Source organism: Salminus brasiliensis, chromosome 8 (assembly GCF_030463535.1).
Source record: "Salminus brasiliensis chromosome 8, fSalBra1.hap2, whole genome shotgun sequence".
NCBI lineage: Eukaryota > Metazoa > Chordata > Actinopteri > Characiformes > Bryconidae > Salminus > Salminus brasiliensis.
Genome location: NC_132885.1, coordinates 3052834 through 3073845, shown reverse-complemented (window position 1 = coordinate 3073845; position 21012 = coordinate 3052834). Strand labels below are relative to the sequence as shown.

At 44.4% G+C, this 21012-nt stretch overlaps 1 protein-coding gene across 4 annotated transcripts in view; it reads left to right on the top strand.

The window, feature by feature from the left end:
* nckap1 (NCK-associated protein 1) overlaps positions 1 to 21012 on the top strand; it is an 82356-nt gene that overhangs the window by 32135 nt on the left and 29209 nt on the right. For all 4 annotated transcript variants that reach the window (XM_072685397.1, XM_072685396.1, XM_072685395.1 and 1 more), the window contains 13 exons: positions 1536 to 1678; positions 2900 to 2990; positions 3805 to 3942; positions 4123 to 4171; positions 5381 to 5537; positions 5693 to 5749; positions 7015 to 7111; positions 7205 to 7311; positions 8028 to 8160; positions 8992 to 9073; positions 11950 to 12008; positions 19355 to 19500; positions 19929 to 20061. In XM_072685397.1, coding sequence (XP_072541498.1) covers positions 1536 to 1678; positions 2900 to 2990; positions 3805 to 3942; positions 4123 to 4171; positions 5381 to 5537; positions 5693 to 5749; positions 7015 to 7111; positions 7205 to 7311; positions 8028 to 8160; positions 8992 to 9073; positions 11950 to 12008; positions 19355 to 19500; positions 19929 to 20061 — 1392 coding nt within the window. The remainder of the gene's footprint in view (positions 1 to 1535; positions 1679 to 2899; positions 2991 to 3804; positions 3943 to 4122; positions 4172 to 5380; positions 5538 to 5692; positions 5750 to 7014; positions 7112 to 7204; positions 7312 to 8027; positions 8161 to 8991; positions 9074 to 11949; positions 12009 to 19354; positions 19501 to 19928; positions 20062 to 21012) is intronic.

Below are 21012 nucleotides of genomic sequence, written 5' to 3'. Positions count from 1 at the left end.
GTTAAATGCGGAGGACACATTTCACTGTACAGTGACAAATACGTGCACCTTTATCCACCTTTATCCAAATAAATGGCTATTGGACGAAACATGGTTTTTGAGATATTCAAGCCCACTGTAAGGAGGGGTCTTTGCTAAAGACCACCTAGATGAAAACACAGGTGAAACACAGCTGAGCGCTGGGGCAGTATTCGGTAGTCTTCGAAATTGAAACAGAGGAAAAAATCGATGGACTGTGTGTCAGCGTCCCGAGAGCCGATCAGATCATATTCGTAAGTTAAGGATCACAGCAGCTCTTCTCGAGGCTCCTCGGTCATAAACTCACAATCATGGATGTTATGGAATTTAAGAGCTGAAAGCCTTTACTGCCCTGCCAACCTGCACATGGGTGGAGAGTGGGCTGGGTGGGTTCCAGGTGGGCTGAGTAGGTTTGTTTGTGTGATATTACTGGGACCCAGTTGGCCCATCCACAGCGTTACAGCTAGTGTTACACCGATACCAATACTGATATCATCACTGATACTGGCACTTACACACGATATCGGTATCGGCAATATAGAGCACCGATACCATAAAGCTTACTGACGCCACCCTTTTTTTATTTAAATTTTTATTACATTTTTTATATATAGAATTTTTTTGTGGTTTGCATACTTTATGCCATTAAATGTTTAAACAACCAGTAAACAGCCAGTCTTACATAGTTATTACCATTAAACAGAAATTTAATGGAACTTTTACCACTTTTTCTTCCATGTGATTTTTTTTTTATTTTATTTTTTTTGGTTCTAAAACCAGAAGTTTTAAGAGTTTAAGCAGCTTGTTTTAAAGCCACTGACGTTTATTATCTTTTTACTAGAGACATTTGCATGTAATAAAATGTGAATTTTAAACACCAAATAAAAAGTTGTTTAGTCGATCTTAACCAGATTTTGCTTCCTACTGGCGATTTTTATTGTTTCACAGCTCTGAAACTTTTCAAATGTGCAGTTCCTCAACCAGTACCTGTTTGTTTTTTAGTAGTATCAGGATTTATAGCCATATATCGAGTATTTAAGTTAGAGTTGGTATCGGTATCAATACTCTGTATCGGTAGATACCTAAAAATCTGGTATCAAAAAGGAAAAAGTGGTATCGGTGCATCCCTAGCCCACCCTAATCTCACACGGGTCCCGTCTAGGCCCTATGTGCAGTGTATAACCTGGATGGCGCTCATGTTCAACCGCTCCTGGTCTCATCCCTGACCCTGGTGGGCGTTCCTCGGCCACAGGACGCTGCAGTTCCTTTTTCAACCACTAGTTGTGAAGGGCTGCAGTCGCACACATCGAGGGCACAGTACTGACTGCATTAAAACAATGAGTAAACAATAAAAACAAATGTAATTAATCAGTGTGGGCAGGATTATGTAAATTAGAGCTTCTGAAAGTCAGTTTTGATTGGCTAGCCTTAGTAATGATGACCGTAGATTAAGAACTTATATGATGTTGTTTTGTTTTTTGTTTGTTTGTTTGTTTGTTTGTTTGTTTCCCCCCCAGACTGTAAATTTTGACCTCACTAAGAACTACCTTGACTTGGTTGTGACCTACACTACACTGATGATGCTGCTGTCTCGGATCGAGGAGCGCAAAGCCATCATCGGCCTCTACAACTATGCACATGAGATGACGCATGGGGCGAGGTATCACCCGAGAGTTTTCTACGATTACAGAGATTGTGCGACGTCTGCATGACTGTGCATCCAGCGGTGTCAGTGCATTAGATTGCAATTGTAATTAGATTGAGATTAGATCACCAAATTTAGGGATTCATGATTTATTTATTTATTTTATTTACCCTTTATTTGACCAGGTCGGTCCTGTTGAGACACAATGATCTCTTTTTTAAAGGAAGCCTGGCCTACACAGCAGCCTAAAACATCAGTTTCAGCTTTTAATCGGATCAATAGGGTTGAATAACAAAACTCTCCAAAATGTTATTTGTATTTAATTTCTTAATCTTACTTTTTTCTTAACTAAAAAAAAAACATTTTTTATTTACTTTTTATCTTTTAATCCTGGTTTTATTTGTTATTTTGGCGTATGGTATTTTATTCATTCCTATTTCAGTTTTTTTTCTCTCTCTCTGTTTATTATTATATACTATTATATACTAAGTTTCTTAAATAATATTTTTATTTTCTCTTTTAATCCCTGTTTACTATAAAAGCTTGGCCACATGTTAACATCCATTTAGAATAATATTTATTTTATTTTATTTTATTTTACTATTATTTATTATTATATTATTATATATCTTATATCTATTATTGTCCATATTTTATTTATTCCATTTACAACTAAATTCTAAGAAAGTGATCCACATAAAGAGATCAAACTGCTAATAAGTGCAAAACATTATATTGTACACTACACACACACACACACACACACACACATTACTGTGTGTGTTAATTGATGGTAGTATTGATATGTTGGTTAGAAGGACACAAGCTTCGGTGCTGATCTTCTCTGTGAACTCCAGACACTGTATGAATGAAGATACTGAAGATTAGATAAACCAGGTGCTGAATGGGAACTGGGAATACTGGCCGTCCTTAAGGAGAGCAGAGTTAACGCCCTCTAGAGGTCATGATCATACAGCACAGCCTACCTTCCCAATGCCCCTGATTTCTGAACGAAGATACGGAAAAGCTGCTTTATTAAATAAGACACTTCGTTAATTACTAATCTAGAAGAGTCTGGATCAGCTCGCACGCCGTTTACATTCCCAAAGAAATCCAGATGATTGTAAGAAGGGCAGATCTGTTATGCCTCCATTAATCATTAAAAGTTTAGTTGGCTACATTGACATAAAAAAAGCTTAAGGATCAATATTTTATTTTCAATCTTTCCTCCTGCAGTGACCGAGAATACCCCAGGCTTGGACAGATGATAGTGGACTATGAGAACCCTCTGAAAAAGATGATGGAGGAGTTTGTGCCCCATGGAAAGGTGAAAAGGAGTCCATGTCTATAGCACCTGACTTTTTACGACTGTTACAGTTATTATATATCCTGCTTTTTACAGTGCACCCATTTTTGCAGTACAGTAGATCATATTCACACTCAATATGATAATAATTAAATTACCATTAAATGCAATAGCTTTACAGACTATTTACATTCGCATGCTGACAGCTTATCTTTGGGTTTAGCACTGAGCAGAGTGTCAGACACTTATCAGATAAGCTATGCAGAACATTTAGCTTTGAGTACAGTTGCTATTGACTATAGTGTAGGACACTCGTACCCCTGACCGCAGTACAGCGAGGACATGTACTTACCCTGGTCTCAGCTTTTCCTTATCAATTCTTGAGCAAACCTCCGTCTCACCTTTTGGTTTGCATGCATGTGTTATCTGTAAAGTAAAATGACCTACAGTAGGAATGGAAATATATCATAATGTCAATGTCATTTTTAGTAATATTTTAAATAAAAATAAATATAATAACATTAAAAAGTCCAGAAAACACTGAAATATCTCCTGGAATTAAATCGTTGATTTTTTATAACCTATGTATTGTTTTTATTTTTTTACTGCAGCCAGAAAAACAACAGAAATTTTAAGTATATTAGAAATTATTCCCAGCATTACTGTAGTATGCTTTTTGGAGCGCATGTGTTGTCCTGGCTCGTGCTGCAGCTGAAGAGAAAATAGAGCACGATCAGTAAAATGATTAAAATACAGTTTTCTATTTTTCTGGATTATTAAAACTGTACGATTGTGTTTGCTAATCGACGGCGTGTCCCCTCGTGTGGTGGTGTAGTCCCTTTCGGACGCGCTGATCTCTCTGCAGATGGTCTATCCCCGCCGCAACCTGTCTGCTGACCAGTGGAGGAACGCTCAGCTGCTGAGTCTGATCAGCGCTCCCAGCACCATGCTGAACCCAGCGCAGTCTGACACGGTGTGTATACTTGAAGCATGTTCATAAGCACTTTAAATGACGGGTGTTTTTGTGTTGTTGGGGCCCCTGGAGGGCCCCTGAGATTAGGGTTTAGAAGTTGTGCCTCCTACAAATTTATCTGATGAGTCTTACAAATCTGCCTTATGATGTTATTAATGGGGTGTTTTTGCTGTTTTCCAGATGCCCTGTGAATACCTGTCTTTGGACACCATGGAGAAGTGGATTGTGTGTAAGTGTGACGCTCTAAACGTATGGGTCAGGAAGGTATACATTTATAGGTATAGGCTTATTGGTTATAGATGATAGATTTCTGGGTTAAAATGTATAGGTAGAATTATGAATGTTTACATTTTGGTGTACATTTATAGGTATTCATGTATGGGTATATATTTGTAGATGTGTTTATATATTTATATTATATATTTATAGGTATTTATATTTATAGGTATTCAAACTAGCTGAGGTTATTCTTAAGTAAATAGCAAAGCACTTTTGTGAGTTGCTCTGGATAAGAGAATCTGCTAAATACCTTAAATGTAAATGTATAAATATATATTATATATAAAATATATATATATATATATTTATGGGTTAAAATGTATAGGTAGAATTATGAATGTTTACATTCAGGTGTACATTTTTAGGTATACATGTATGGGTATATATTGATAGGTATAAACATGTAGGTATGAATGTATAGGTTAAAATTTATAGGTATAAGAAGGTAGGTATACATTTATAGGTATGAACGTGGGTATAAATTCATAGTTATAGACATACGTATTTGTCTATATAAATGGGAAAGTATACATTTATTGGTATACATGTATGAGTTAACATTTATAGGTAGAGGTTTGAAGGTTAACATTTAGCTGTACATTTATAGGTATACATGTATGGGTATATATTTATAGGTATAAACGTGTAGGTTTTAATTTTTAGGTGTAAGCGCGTTGATGTACGTTTATAAGTATAAATATATGGGTACAAAATCTATAGGTATAAACATGTAGGTTTACATTTAGGTGTAAATTTAGTTATACATGTATGACTATAAATCTATAACTATAAAATAAAGGTTTACATTTCTAGTTATAAATGTGTAGGTATAAAAGTATAGGTGTACATTTATAGGTGTAAGCTTGATAGTTTATATTTATGTGTTGATGTATGTGTATAAATGTATAGCTATAAACATGAAGGTTTACATTTATAGGTATAAATGTTTGTGTAAACATTTATAGGTATAAGCGTATGGGTATATATTTAAAGGTGTAAGCGCAAAGGTATACATTTATAGATATAAGGCGTATTGGTTTCCATTTCTAGGTGTAAATGATATGGTATAAATGTGTGCTAGATAATGAAGGTAGGATCTTTTCCCTCTGTTTCTCATGTTTCCATGCCTGTCTGCCTCTCTGTGTGTTTGTGTCTGTAGTCGGGTTCATCCTGTGCCACGCAGCTCTGAACAGCGATCCTGCCGCTCTCAGCCTGTGGAAGTTGGCTCTTCAGAGCAGCTCATGTCTCTGCCTCTTCAGGGACGAGGTCTTCCACATCCACAAAGCTGCTGAGGACCTGTTCGTCAACATTCGCGGGTGGGCCACTCGCACAGCTGCTGAATATGATCACCTGTGCTGTAAAAAGATGGCGGCTTTAACTCCTCAACTTGAACCAGTTTAAGAGTGGAAGGTTCTGAGATTTTGATGTTTTTGTGTTTTTCTCTTCTGTCCAACCTGTTGGTCTATTGCAGGTATAATAAGCGTGTCAACGACATCCGCGAATGCAAAGAATCTGCACTTTCGCACGCGTAAGTTCACGCCTGATCCAGCTCTAAAACTCAGAACTCAGCAAAAGCCTATAGTTTTATAGTAACAATTGAAAGATTTATAGATATACATGTATGGGTATGTATTTATAGGTATAAACATGTAGACATACATTTACAGATATAGACATATAGGTTAAAATGTATAGTTATAAACATGTATAGGTCAAAATTGAGAAGTATAAACGTATAAGTGTGTAGTTATACATTTATAGGCATAGACATAAAGGCTAAAATGTACAGCTATACGTCGGAAAGTATACATTTATAGGTATAAACCTATGGGTTCAATGCTTATACCTATAAATTATGGGTATATATTCATTGTGTATAAACAGAAAGGTATACATTGATAGGTATAGATGTATGGGTTAAAATTTGTAGGTAGAAACTTGAAGGTATACATTTAGGTATAAATCTATAGGTATTCATGTATGTGTATGAATTTATATCTGTAAAATTAAGGTTTATATTTTAAGCATACATTTATATAAATAAATATATATATAAATTATAATTTATAGGTAAGCGTAAAGGTTTACATTTATAGGTTTAAATGTTTGTGTATACATTAATTGGTATTGATGTATGGGTTGAAATTGATAGGTATGAATGTAAAGGTGTAACTGTATGGCTTAGAATTTATAGGTATAAGTGTGTAGGTGTACATTTATAGGTATAAACATATGGGTACAAAATCTATAGGTATAAACGTGTAGGTTTACATTTAGGTGTAAATTTATGTGTATACATTTATAGCTATAAAATGAAAGTTTATATTTATAGGTATAAATGTCTAGGTATAAGTTTATAGGTCTAAGTGGGAAGGTTTACATTCATAGGTGTAAATTTTGTGTATACATTTATAGGTATAAGCGTATGGGTATGAATTCATAGGTATAAGCGAGAACGTACACATTTATTGGTATACATGTATGGGTTAAAATTGATAGATATAAACATGTAGGTTTACATTTAGTTAGGTTTGGGTATATATTTATAGGTATAAACGTTTAGGTATATTTTATAGGTTTTATATTAACAGTTGAAAAAATGACCAGCCAAACGAAACGGGGGAAGTGTTTGAGATCCTTGAACAGCTTATGTAGCTAGCAAGTAGTATAAGGTTATAGCCCACCAGTTAGCATCGTGCTAACTGTATGCGAAGGAGGTAGATGAGAGAGCTGTGTGCTGTTGCCTGTTGTTCTGCTTTGCTGTTCTCACTATATCTTACTCGATCTGTCCAGAGGCTCGATGCACAGAGAGAGGCGCAAGTTCCTGCGTTCTGCCCTGAAGGAACTGGCCACCGTTCTGGCCGACCAGCCCGGCTTACTGGGCCCGAAGGTATTGCGCGCTGACCTCTTGACTCTTACCCTCTGTGACTCTCAGGCGTGATCTCAAATTCCTGCAGCTGAGAGACACTCTGCTGTTTTTCAGGCTCTGTTTGTGTTCATGGCTCTGTCGTTCGCTCGTGACGAGATTATCTGGCTGCTCAGACACGCCGACAACATCCAGAAGAAAAGCACAGACGACTTCATCGACAAGTAAACAAGCCACACACACACACACCCATTATACGTTTTAAATACATACAGAGCTGTGCAAAAGTTTTAGTCCCCTGTGAATTTATACTGAAGAGCTACTAAAATCACTGATATTAGAATAAACACTAATAATAACACTCCTACAGAAAGTAGAGGTGGAGGTTCTCCATCACTGTGTTCATCATTAGAACATCTCCAAAGTTCTCCTCTCTCATGGAGTCTAGTATTATTTAGAGTTCTCCTCAGATCAGCACCTGGTTTGGTGGTAAATCAGGGCTTAATGATGGTAAATCAGGTGAGCTGCTGCTGCTGCTGCTGCTGCTGCTGCTGCTGCTGATGGAGGTGAACACATCCTCCACGCTGTGCTGGCTGGACTGGGGGGCGTCCAGGAGAACCCTGGAGGAACCGAGCTCTGTTCTTCAGACTAGCTCACTGACAAGATCTCACTACTTTCTTTCTTCAGAATGAGAAGCTCTTGTTTCTCCTTTTTACTGGATTCATGTTCAGCTGCTTTATCTGTTCTGAGGAGATCTGGAGCTTCTACTGTAAAGACTCTTGCTGAGATTAAATGATGATTATGTACGTGAACCCTTTAGTCTTACAGAATCATAAAATCACATAAAATGAATAAAATAGTAATGAATATTCATAAATGAACACAGACTTTAGTCTGGAATTGCAGTGTTGATGTGACCATGTGACTCTGTCTGTTTCAGGCACATTGCAGAGCTAATCTTCTACATGGAGGAGCTGAGGGCTCACGTGCGGAAGTACGGTCCAGTCATGCAGAGATACTACGTCCAGTACCTGTCTGGCTTTGACGCCGTCGTGCTCAATGAACTCGTACAGGTGAGCTTCAGGTCTAATACACAGCACACGGACCCGCCTGTCTTTTATAATGGAGAGATTCCGAGAGGTTGCCATCTACAAAATGCACATATACATGGGCAAAAGTATTGGGACACCTGCTGATTCAGTGTTTCTTCTGATATCAAGGGTATTACAAAAAAACAGCTGATCCTGCTTTAGTTGGAGTAACTGTCTCGACCTTCTACTAGATTGCTAAGACCATTGCTGTGAGGATTGGATTGCATTCTGCAATTAGATAGTTATCAACACCCCACCTCATCATTCCCAGCTCATCCCAAAAGTACTGGATGGAGCTCCACCATCCATCATTAATTTCAGAGAACACAGCTTTTCCACTGCTCCACAGCTCAATGCTGCTGGGGGGCTTTATACTCCCCCTATAACCCACGCCTGGCATTAGGCAGCATGGTGCCAATAGGTTCATGTAGTTTATCTGCTCCAGAGAGGAGTCCTATTCTATTGGCAGGACTTCTCTACAGGAACTAAACAAGCTGTGTCAGTGTGTGCATTTGCACATCTGTGTCAGCAATGCAACCTAAAATAGCGGAATGCATTCATTAAAAGGGGTGTCCACAAACATTTGGACATGTAGTGGAAGTCATGGTTAGTTTTTTTAGTCTTCCTTTGAGACTCATCTGATCTCATGGCTGAACGCTCAGGACAGATGACATGCCTGACCACCAGGTGGAGACCAAGTGTTACTTTTTCTGTCCTGCCGTCGGTCCTGCTCGGCGTCTCCGTCTGGTCAGTGACTGTTCGTTATAGCTGTGTGTTTGTAGCTGTGTAACTGTGGATGTGTTTGGCTTTCAGAACCTGTCCGTCTGTCCGGAGGATGAATCCATCATCATGTCTTCCTTTGTGAACACGATGACCTCTCTCAGTGTCAAACAAGGTACTTCAGGGTTCCTCCTGCTTTCAGTTATTAAACGTGCGTTCTTCTCCCATCATTACCTTTAGCAGGGCCGTACACACACACACACACACACACACACACACACTCAGAGTAGGGAGAGAGAGGCAGAGGGAGATGGGGAGAGAGAGGGAGAGGGAGATGGGGAGAGAGAGGCAGAGGGAGATGGGGAGAGAGAGGGAGAGAGAGGCAGAGGGAGATGTAGAGAGATGGGGGAGAGAGGCAGAGGGAGATGTAGAGAGATGGGGAGAGAGGCAGAGGGAGATGGGGAGAGAGAGGCAGAGGGAGATGGGGAGAGAGAGGCAGAGGGAGATGTAGAGAGATGGGGAGAGAGGCAGAGGGAGATGTAGAGAGATGGGGGAGAGAGGCAGAGGGAGATGTAGAGAGATGGGGAGAGAGGGAGAGGGAGATGGGGAGAGAGAGGCAGAGGGAGATGTAGAGAGATGGGGAGAGAGGCAGAGGGAGATGTAGAGAGATGGGGAGAGAGAGGCAGAGGGAGATGGGGAGAGAGAGGCAGAGGGAGATGGGGAGAGAGAGGCAGAGGGAGATGGGGAGAGAGAGGGAGAGGGAGATGGGGAGAGAGAGGGAGAGGGAGATGGGGAGAGAGAGGCAGAGGGAGATGTAGAGAGATGGGGAGAGAGAGGCAGAGGGAGATGGGGAGAGAGAGGCAGAGGGAGATGGGGAGAGAGAGGCAGAGGGAGATGGGGAGAGAGAGGCAGAGGGAGATGTAGAGAGATGGGGGAGAGAGGCAGAGGGAGATGTAGAGAGATGGGGAGAGAGGCAGAGGGAGATGTAGAGAGATGGGGAGAGAGGGAGATGGGGAGAGAGAGGCAGAGGGAGATGGGGAGAGAGAGGCAGAGGGAGATGGGGAGAGAGAGGCAGAGGGAGATGAGGAGAGAGAGGCAGAGGGAGATGGGGAGAGAGAGGGAGAGGGAGATGGGGAGGGAGAGGGAGATGGGGAGAGAGAGGCAGAGGAGATGGGGAGAGAGGGAGAGAGAGGCAGAGGGAGATGTAGAGAGATGGGGGAGAGATGCAGAGGGAGATGTAGAGAGATGGGGAGAGAGGCAGAGGGAGATGGGGAGAGAGAGGCAGAGGGAGATGTAGAGAGATGGGGAGAGAGGCAGAGGGAGATGTAGAGAGATGGGGGAGAGAGGCAGAGGGAGATGTAGAGAGATGGGGAGAGAGGGAGAGGGAGATGGGGAGAGAGAGGCAGAGGGAGATGTAGAGAGATGGGGAGAGAGGCAGAGGGAGATGTAGAGAGATGGGGAGAGAGAGGCAGAGGGAGATGGGGAGAGAGAGGCAGAGGGAGATGGGGAGAGAGAGGGAGAGGGAGATGGGGAGAGAGAGGCAGAGGGAGATGGGGAGAGAGAGGCAGAGGGAGATGGGGAGAGAGAGGCAGAGGGAGATGGGGAGAGAGAGGCAGAGGGAGATGGGGAGAGAGAGGCAGAGGGAGATGGGGAGAGAGAGGGAGAGGGAGATGGGGAGAGAGAGGCAGAGGGAGATGTAGAGAGATGGGGAGAGAGGGAGAGGGAGATGGGGAGAGAGAGGCAGAGGGAGATGGGGAGAGAGAGGCAGAGGGAGATGGGGAGAGAGAGGCAGAGGGAGATGGGGAGAGAGAGGCAGAGGGAGATGTAGAGAGATGGGGGGAGAGAGGCAGAGGGAGATGTAGAGAGATTGGGAGAGAGGCAGAGGGAGATGTAGAGAGATGGGGAGAGAGAGGCAGAGGGAGATGTAGAGAGATGGGGAGAGAGAGACAGAGGGAGAAGGGGAGAGAGAGGCAGAGGGAGAAGGGGAGAGAGAGGCAGAGGGAGAAGGGGAGAGAGAGGCAGAGGGAGAAGGGGAGAGAGAGGCAGAGGGAGATGGGGAGAGAGAGGCAGAGGGAGATGGGGAGAGAGGCAGAGGGAGATGTAGAGAGAGAGGCAGAGGGAGATGGGGAGAGGGAGGCAGAGGGAGATGGGGAGAGGGAGGCAGAGGGAGATGGGGAGAGGGAGGCAGAGGGAGATGGGGAGAGAGAGGCGGAGAGAGAGGGAGAGAGAGGCAGAGGGAGATGGGGAGAGAGGCAGAGGGAGATGTAGAGAGAGAGGCAGAGGGAGATGGGGAGAGGGAGGCAGAGGGAGATGGGGAGAGGGAGGCAGAGGGAGATGGGGAGAGAGAGGCGGAGAGAGAGGCAGAGGGAGATGGGGAGAGAGAGGGAGAGAGAGGCAGAGGGAGATGGGGAGAGGGAGGCAGAGGGAGATGGGGAGAGGGAGATGGGGAGAGGGAGGCAGAGGGAGATGGGGAGAGGGAGGCAGAGGGAGATGGGGAGAGAGAGGCGGAGAGAGAGGGAGAGAGAGGCAGAGGGAGATGGGGAGAGAGAGGGAGAGAGAGGCAGAGGGAGATGAGAGATGGGGAGAGAGAGGGAGAGAGAGGCAGAGGGAGATGGGGAGAGAGAGGGAGAGAGGCAGAGGGAGATGTAGAGAGATGGGGAGAGAGGGACAGAGGGAGATGTAGAGAGAGAGAGACGCAGAGAGGGACAGAGAGAGAGGCGGGGAGACAGAGGGAAGAGAGAGAGAGGTAGTAGTATTAATAACAATAATGCAAATAATTGTAGCAGTAATAATAATAATAATAATAGTAATAATAATAATAATAATAATAATAATGGTTATTATTGATTATTATTGTGGAGCTTATTTCTTGATTATTTGTATTTTTTACTTTAAATTGAGACATTATGTATTTAGACTTGATTTAAGATGATTTTATCTAAGATTGATCTCATTAGTGCAGTTCAGTCTCTGTGGCTTTTGTCTGTGGCTGTGGGATTTGAGGACATGCTTGACATTACAATTACAGTCCTCTGTCTCTCTCTGTCCCAGTGGAGGACGGCGAGGTGTTTGATTTCAGAGGGATGAGGCTGGACTGGTTCCGACTGCAGGTGAGTACAGACACAAAGACAGCAGTAAACTGAGCCTGAGCAAGCCCTCCAGCGACGTGCTGAGAGAGTGCTCCTGTTCCCTTAGGCCCGGTCATAATGAATAGAGCTGTAAAACTGGAGGAGAGCTCTTCCCCCACAGCACCATCAGCCACAATTAACCCACCCCGACAACTGGTGTCATATCATGTCCTGATCATTGGGCATAATTCATTCAAATGTAAGGCTGAAATGGCTGCGAGGGGAGCTCCCACACTGATTCAAACACTAGATGGCGCTTATGAGAGAGTCCAGAATTAATGTGAGGCTGTGGAGGTTTAGTCTGTGATTCATCAACAGTAGACGAGCGTGATGTTCAAACACTGATCATATTACTGACGCTAAACCTTAATGACCTCAGTGAGCACAAACTGCTTTACTCAGCCAGTGAGTGAATCAGCTCCCCTATCTATCAGCACCCGGTAGCGGCAACGCCAGCCAGGCGCCACTCGGTAGCGGCAACGCCAGCCAGGCGCCACTCGGTAGCGGCAACGCCAGCCAGGTAGGACTAGGTAGCGGCAACGCCAGCCAGGTAGGACTAGGTAGCGGCAACGCCAGCCAGGTAGGACTAGGTAGCGGCAACGCCAGCTAGGCGCCACTCGGTAGCGGCAACGCCAGCCAGGCAGGACTAGGTAGCGGCAACGCCAGCTAGGCAGCACTCGGTAGCGGCAACGCCAGCCAGGCGGCACTAGGTAGCAGCCACGCCATCCAGCCGGTACCTCGGTTTGCTGCAACGCCATCCAGCCGGCACCTCGGTTTGCTGCAACGCCAACCAGCCGGCACCTCGGTTTGCAGCAACGCCAACCAGCCGGCACCTCGGTAGCAGTCGGGATTCTGCAGCATCAGTGCCTGTCAGTTAAAACTCAGTAGCAGCAACGTCAACCAGTCAGCGCTCGGTACTGAACGTTTGGTCGTTGCTCAGTGTGCAGGAGTGATGATGATGATGATGATGATGATTAGGAGGAGGAGCAGTGTCAGAAGCATCAGTAGACGTTGTGGCATTGTGAGAAACAGCTTGTTCACGGTGATGGATAAATTAAAGCAGTTTTGCTGTGTTGTGGGAAGCAGGAGGTACCGTCACCATGAAGACCTCAACACCTCTGTGTTTCGTGTGTGTGTGTGTGTGTGTGCGCATATTCCAGCACGCATTTGCATACATCCCCAGTGCTCCTGTCTGCAGCACTCTGGCAGGCCTGGCTCAGATGCGCTGCATGTGTGGTGTTTGTTTAATGGGTTATTTGCGAAGGTCTCTGCTGTCGGACCCTCTCTGCTCTGTTGTCTGAGTGCATGTTCACTCTTGGCCTGTTTGCTTCAGCCCTGCTGGGACTGCTGGGTTTACGTGGCTTGTTAGAGCAGGTGAGCGCACTTGTTCAGAGTGAGAACTTCACAATTCTGATTCTCCTATACTTTAATTAATACATCTGTATTAATGGCCATTGTGTCATTTTGTGTGTGTGTGTATGTGTGTGTGGGGGTAAGTGTTTATCCCAGTAAATCACTGATATTAGAATAATCACTAATATTAACACTCCTACAGAAAGTGGTGGTGGTTCTCCATCACTGTGTTCATCATTAGAACATCTCCAGAGTTCTCCTCTCTCATGGAGTCTAGTATTATTTAGAGTTCTCCTCAGATCAATACCTGGTTTGGTGGTAAATCAGGGCTTAATGATGGTAAATCAGGTGAGCTGCTGCTGCTGCTGCTGCTGCTGCTGCTGATGGAGGTGAACACATCCTCCACGCTGTGCTGGCTGGACTGGGGGGCGTCCAGGAGAACCCTGGAGGAACCGAGCTCTGTTCTTCAGACTAGCTCACCGACAAGATCTCACTACTTTCTTTCTTCAGAATGAGAAGCTCTTGTTTCTCCTTTTTACTGGATTTATCTGTTCTGATGAGATCTGGAGCTTCTACTGTAGAAACTCTCTTACTGCTGAGAGACGGGGGGTAGAGTGAAGGGATTAGGGGGCTAAAACCCCTTTGTACTGGACTGATTTATGTTGCACAGGTAGGAGAATGTAGAGTTAGGAGGCTTACCCAGGTCTACAATTAGCGGAGAAGGTGTTATTTGTGTGTTGCTTCCAGGAACATCACTGTGATCTGTGCATTTTATTGATATATAATTATTGATTTGTTATTTGTTGAACAACTTTCACCTGGAAAAAACGACGATTTTGGAGTGCAGTGTTTTTTTTAAAGGCTGCTGGGCTGATTCACAGTGCACAGTGTACACAGTTTGGATGTCAGCTGGAGTTCGATCTGTTACACAAGGTCTATCAGGTTTCAGAGCTCCAGAGAACTGGTCTCCCTCAGCATCGCTGGAAGCAATCATGGCTGTGTGAAGGGGCTGCCAGCACTGTCATAAACCTCCCTGTTCTGTTTCCAGAGGAGCCCTGAACTCTGCCCCGGCAATCCTGGCCTGCCCTCCTGCCTCTCGCTGGCTTAATCCAGCAACCTGGAGCTAACGGGCCCGGTATGAGGAGTGAAAGCCCGTATGTGTGTGTATGTGTGTCATTGGTGTCATGTAGAAACCCTGTATGTCCGAAACCGTAGCTTTATTCAAGAGCTAAGGAGCTATTCTCGGAAATGGGAGACCAGGACCAGTCTGGGAAAAAACCTTTTCATCAAGTGATGGTTCTTTAAACCTCTGAACTGACGAGTGTAGAGAAGTAAAGGCTGTTCTTAAAGGAGAAGTTCAGCCAAGAAACAGAGGAGCCTGATTGACTGATCACTGACCCTACATGCGGTCAATCAGCTTGGTATCGAATGTGTGCTTCTTTAGTTGACTTTTGGAGATGCTAGGCTAATGTTGCTAACAGACACTGAAGACACTGACAGCATCTCTCAAAAACCTCCCAGATTGGAATTCATTGGCGGATAGATCGGTGGGAATTATTTTGCTTTCGCCGATAAGCACGAACATAAGTGTCTCCAGAGAGCTGAACGCCAAGTAACCGGAACTACTTTCACCTCAGAACACTGTGTGGTATCACTCCGCACACTGCGGTCCAGTCTGAAAGCGGGGAAGTGCTTTAAAGCAGGATATTTAGGTCTTGTTTATGTGCACAAAATGGACAAAAGTATTGGGACACCTGCTTATTCACTGTTTCTTTTGAAATCAAGGGTGTTAGAAAGAGTTGATCCTGCTTTTGTTGGAGTGACTGTCTCTACTGTCCAGGAGAGAAGGCTTTCTACTAGATTTTGGACGAGGAGGCGCACTGCTGGGAGGATTTGATTGCAGTCAGCAACAAGAGTGTTAGTGAGGTCAGGATGTTGGATGATGATCACCACCCCACCTCATCATCCCCAACTCTTCCCAAATCATCCCAAAAGTACTAGAGGGAGTTCCACCATCATTAATTCCACAGAACACAGTTCTTCCACTGCTCCACAGCTCAATGCTGGGGGGCTGTATACCCCCTTTAAAGCCCATGCCTGGCATTAGGCGGCATGGTAAAAAAAAATATGTAAAACAAAATAGGCAAGACATGTTTGGTGTCTGATGTGTTTAGTACCTTCCAGTGATGGTTCTGGATCTTTCAGCATGTCCATAGTGGCTGAAAGTGAAAAACACACTGCTGGACTGTAGGGGGAGCCCAGGAGGAAGATATACCAATTCTTGCAATGCTGCTTTAACTTGCCATCACTGTCTGAACCAAAGCTTTGGTCATTTTGGGGCATGATTTCAGATCTCCAGCCATTAGTTGTACTGTTTTAGGGTTTAAAGGTATAGTCTGTAGTGGGTGTAATCTCTTCATAAAAAATGAAAAAATAAACGTTTCAGAGATGCAAGGTTCAGTATTTTTGAGTGTATTTGTGAGATATATATATATATATATATGTGTGTGTGTGTGTGGGATCAAGTGTGTGTGAGTATCAGTAGAGTTCACTCAGTTCACTCCGTCTGCTCCTCTTGTGTTTCCGAAGCTGCAGAGCTTTTTCGCTGCCATGGCCGATTAAAGCCACCAGCAGCAGCAGCAGCAGCAGTCTGTAAAAAGAGCTCTAAAAATAAGCCTGGCGTTTTTAAGACTCTCCCTTTTCCTGCTTTAAATAGGAGCCGAGCGCCGAGCGCTGTGTTTATTGTGCCGTCCCGCTCCGTGTAACCGCGGGCACACGCTCAGACGGCACCTGCCGAATGACTCTCCGCTCGGGCCTGGCCTGGCCTGGTCTGGCTGATGAAAACCCCGCCTGTGCGTGTCTGTCCGTCTCCTCGGCTTCAGCTGTGTTTTCATTCGAGGTGTGAAAATTTCACCGGTGTGTAGATCTGAAGGCGGCGATCCGGTTCGGAATGTAGGACTGTTAAAATGACGACTTCAGCCATAACATTAGCACCACACGCTTAATATCGAGCGGGTCCCCCTCATGCCACCACGACAGATCTGACTATTTGAGACATGGACTCCACAAAACTTCTGATGGCACCAGGTCGAACTATAGCAGCAGATCCTGTAAAGTCCTGGAAGTTGTGAGGTGGGTGGGACCTCCATGAGCATGGAGCACCCCACAAGTTCTTGAAGCACTTCTGGTAGGAGCACCAGGAGCACCACCACAAGATGTTCTGACCCAGTCAGTCGTCTAAAACATCACAAGAAATGGTTCTTGTCTATTTGTCCTGCTTCAACACCTTTAAGAACTGACTGTTCACTCGCTGCCTAATATGTAGATCCACCCCTTGACAAGAGCCACTGTACTTCGCCTGGCAGTGGTGTTAATGCTTTGGCTGATAGTGGATGTCTATTTGGTTATAGTATATTTTTAACATATTTGATTATGCTTGATTGATTATTACCCAAAAAGGGTGATTGTGGTGAAAATAAAGATTTTAGGATGCAGTGAGTCACTTTCTAAGGAATCGTTTTTGAGTTGAATCATGGTCAAGCTGCATTGAATCATTAGACTGAACTGCAGTCTAGTCAAATTGTGTGGTTTGAGGATCCGTGATGCTCTTCCAGGCTCTTCCGAAGAGTCATAATGCAATTCAGGGGTGAAATGTGTTCTAATCGAACTGAATCTTTGTGCGATTGGAGGTATAATGATTCATTCAGTTGTACTCTGAAGAATTGGTGTCAAATTAAGTGAATCAAGTGAGTTGATGTTGGTTAAGATGAATAGAATCAAATGATTCTGATTCATAGTGAAACAATGAGATGTTGGTTTTCATGATGAAATGAGATGAATCATATGATTCATAATCATAATTGAATCTTAGTGAACATAGAGACTTCATAAAACACTAATAAAGAATCACAGTCTTATTGAATCATTAATATGTAAGAGTGCCTTTTTGAGTATTTGAGGTGTAGTTTGATAGAAACCAATGAGTCTTATTTTTTTATTATTCTATTAATAATTTCTTTACTGTCTGAGATTGAATCGTTGTGATTGACATGTCTGCTTTAGTTTTTTTTTTGCTAGTGTCTTGTAGCACGCCGTCTCCTTTGAGAACTCACTGGTCACTCCATCTACAGAAGCTCGAATCCTTGGTGTAGTCATGGATGATCAGTTATTGTTCTCAGGTCATGTTGAGTCCTGCAGATTCTTCCTGTACAACGTCCAGAGAATTCGACCCTTCCTCTTTAGAGAGTCGCCCAGGTGCTCGGATGTTCAGTCTCTTGTCACTTCAAGACTTGACCACTGCAGCTCTCTTCTGGCTGGTCTCCCTCTGTGCACCATCAGACCCCAGCAGCTGATCCAGAGTTCAGCAGCACGGGTCGGGTCGTCTTCAACATCCCTAAGTTCAGCCATGTTCAGCTCCTCCACTGCTGCGTTCTCTCTTCACTGTAGCTTCCTGTAGCTGCTGCCCAGGTCATTAGACTCGAACCCCTGACTCTGGCCTACAAAGCCAAGACTGGACCAGCCAGCTCCTTCGTACTTGATGGCGATGGTCAATCAAAAGCCGATCTGCACCAAGAGCCCTTCCAGCTTCAAGTACGGCTCGGCTCGACCAGCCATCCTTTCAGATCCACGGAAGACGAGCGTCCAGACTTTTTACTGTCCTGCACCGAAGTGGTGGAACGAACTTCCCCTGGGTGTCCGAACAGCAGAGTCCAACGCTCACTGTCCTCAAACCCAGACTGAAGACCCTCCTCTTCTGAGAGGACTTGGGTGAAGAGTAGAGTATTATGGTCTCCATATTGACTTGTGTTTAGTAGAGTCTAAGATTAGAGGATCTTCAGGATTCTAGTCTTTATAAACTAGCTGAGGTTATTTTCTGAGCTACAGTGAAGCTCTTTTGTAAGTCTCTCTGGAGAAGAGCGTCTGCTACGTGCCGTAAATGTAAATGTAATGTTAATGACTGGCTTTTCCTTTGAAAAGAGTGTGTGAGTGTGTGTGCAGGGTGTGCGAGTGTCTCCCTGGGCTCCGTCCATGGGCTCTCACAGCTGTTTTGCTCAACTCTGTCTGGAGGAAGAAGAGGAAAAAAAGCGTTGGGGTTTTGGGACCCACAACCTGATCCGGGCGCTGCTAGTGGTTCTCACATCAAAGCCCCATGTCCTCCGGCCCGGTCCTGTCTGTTTTGCATACTCCCTTCACTTGATCCCATGTGCTTGGGAGGAAATAGTTGGTTGGGCCATTGTCTGATTCAGCAGTATCAAGTTAACATGAATATTTCCCAGAAATCCTCCTCAGAAGTTAATGATATGGTAAAGCATCGAACCGCACGTTTTCCAGCCTCCGGCGCGTTCCCCTTCGCCTCGGTTCCGCTCCTCCGAGCCGCCTGGGGTTTTCAGACACGGAAACGGAGCCGGCCGTTATCCCTGGTGTCCGGGTCATGCTTGTCGGAGTGATGAATTTACTTTGACTGGATTTTTTTTTTTCGGATGCCGGGCAGTGATGGTGAGAGTGTGGTTGGATAGGTAGAAGCAGCAGCCGAAACAGAACCTTGTAACTCCAGTATGTCCAGTCGAAGCAACTGGAACTGGTGAAATAGAATAGAAGAATTTTGGCCCATTAACGCGCCTTTCTGGTCCCGAGCCATGGCGCTTTGCCATCAGCAGCCGGAGTCTGAGAGTGCACAATTGGCCATGCTCTCTCTGGGTGGGTAGATGGCGCTCTCGCTCTCCCCTCATCACTCTAAAGCGATGTTGACCGCTGGTGCTGGTCCTTACCTTCCTCACTGACTGAGACACCTTCTCCGTCACTTCCCAGCAGAGCCCCCTGCTCCATGTAGCCCATGCAGATCACCAGCTGCTCTCAGGGCAGCAGCTCTAATCCAGTTCTAAACATTTATTTAAAATATTTTCTTTATATTTATTACATTTTATTTAATTTAAGATTTATTATTGCTTATTTGTGTGTGTGTATGCTGTGTTCAGGCCTACACCAGCGTCTCCAAGGCTTCCCTGGGCATCTCGGACCACCGGGAGCTGGGGAAGATGATGAACACCATCATCTTCCACACCAAGATGGTGGACTCTCTTGTGGAAATGCTGGTGGAAACCTCAGACCTCTCGATTTTCTGGTATGGCTTAAACCTCTCTTATCCCCAACACACACACACACACACACACACACTCCTCCCACCCCTCGGGTCAGATAAAGCTGTCTACTTTAATGCCCCGTTGAGGACCCACCATCTCCTCTGTAAAATGTCTGTATCTCCTCTGCCGTTGCTTGGGGCAACAGTGTGTTGGGGCAGTGTTTGGATGTTTTTCCTGCGGCGTGGTGGGTGGGGCAGCGCAGGGGGGTGGGGTGTGTGTTTCAGACTGCTTAGATATGGATTCAGACTTTCTTTTCCACTCGCTCTTATTTTCCCTCCGTCTTTTCTTGTTTCTATTTATTTATTTATTTATGATCTTTTTCTCCTCCTCTCTCTCTCTCTCTCTCTTATTTCGGTCTCTCTTGTAATTTGTGTTCTCTCATGCCTCGGTGTTCCCTCTGCTCCCACAGTTTCTACAGTCGGGCCTTTGAGAAGATGTTCCAGCAGTGCTTGGAGTTGCCCTCTCAGTCCCGCTACTCCATCTGCTTCCCTCTGCTCTGCACACACTTCATGAGCTGCACCCATGAGCTCTGTCCTGAAGAGGTGAGACCCGTTACACACACACACACACACACACACACACACACACACACACACACACATTACCACATAGGAGCCCCTGGATATTGTCAAAATCATACAAAACAAAATGTTTAAAAAACTTTAAACTTTACAGGAGAAGGAAAAAACTTCTTAACTTTCAATGGAAGTCAATGGAGAAAGATTTTATTCTGGGTCATTTTGGAGCGTTTCTATTGGTCCGTTGGTCATGAAATCCTGATACAATCTAAAGAACAACTGTCAGAGTCACGTTATGCCAAAAAGTGAAAAACTGAGATCAGTGATGCAGGACAGCATTGATACTCATTATATGCATTATGTGGGTTTATGTGGGTCCGGAGAAAGGCCAGTATTCACAGTTCCTCTCCAGGACACTCTTAAAAATAAAGGTTCTATAAGTGATGCCATTGGAGAACCACTGTTGGTTTCAGAAAGGACCAGTGATGGTTCTTCAGATAGTTCTGTAGATTGGATCTCGTATTCAGGGCCTGTTGTAAGGATTCACTGGGGATGCACCGATCCGATACTAACAAAATTAGCTGGATCGGGTGTCTGATAATTAGTCTGATCCAAAGGACCGATCCATTCACAGAACCTGATTCTTACACTGACGGTATTCTAGGCTTCATAACCCAGGATCAGAGTAACCTACAGACATCATACACAGATCACAGCAACCAGCAAGACTCCCCCTATCTGACCAGCATGGTCCCCTCGACCCGTCTTCAGCTATCAGCCAGTAATCCAGCTCATCTTCCATATAAGGAGAACCGAGAAGGGAGGGGCTGCTCGCTCCTCTTTAGTCTCACAGACTTTCAATTTCAGAATAAAAGTCCTGAGCTCAGACAGCACTGAGCCGAGGTCCAGCACAGTTAATCATTTTAGTGACCAATGATCAGAAATTAATCATTAATATCTGTGTTTGTGTTATAG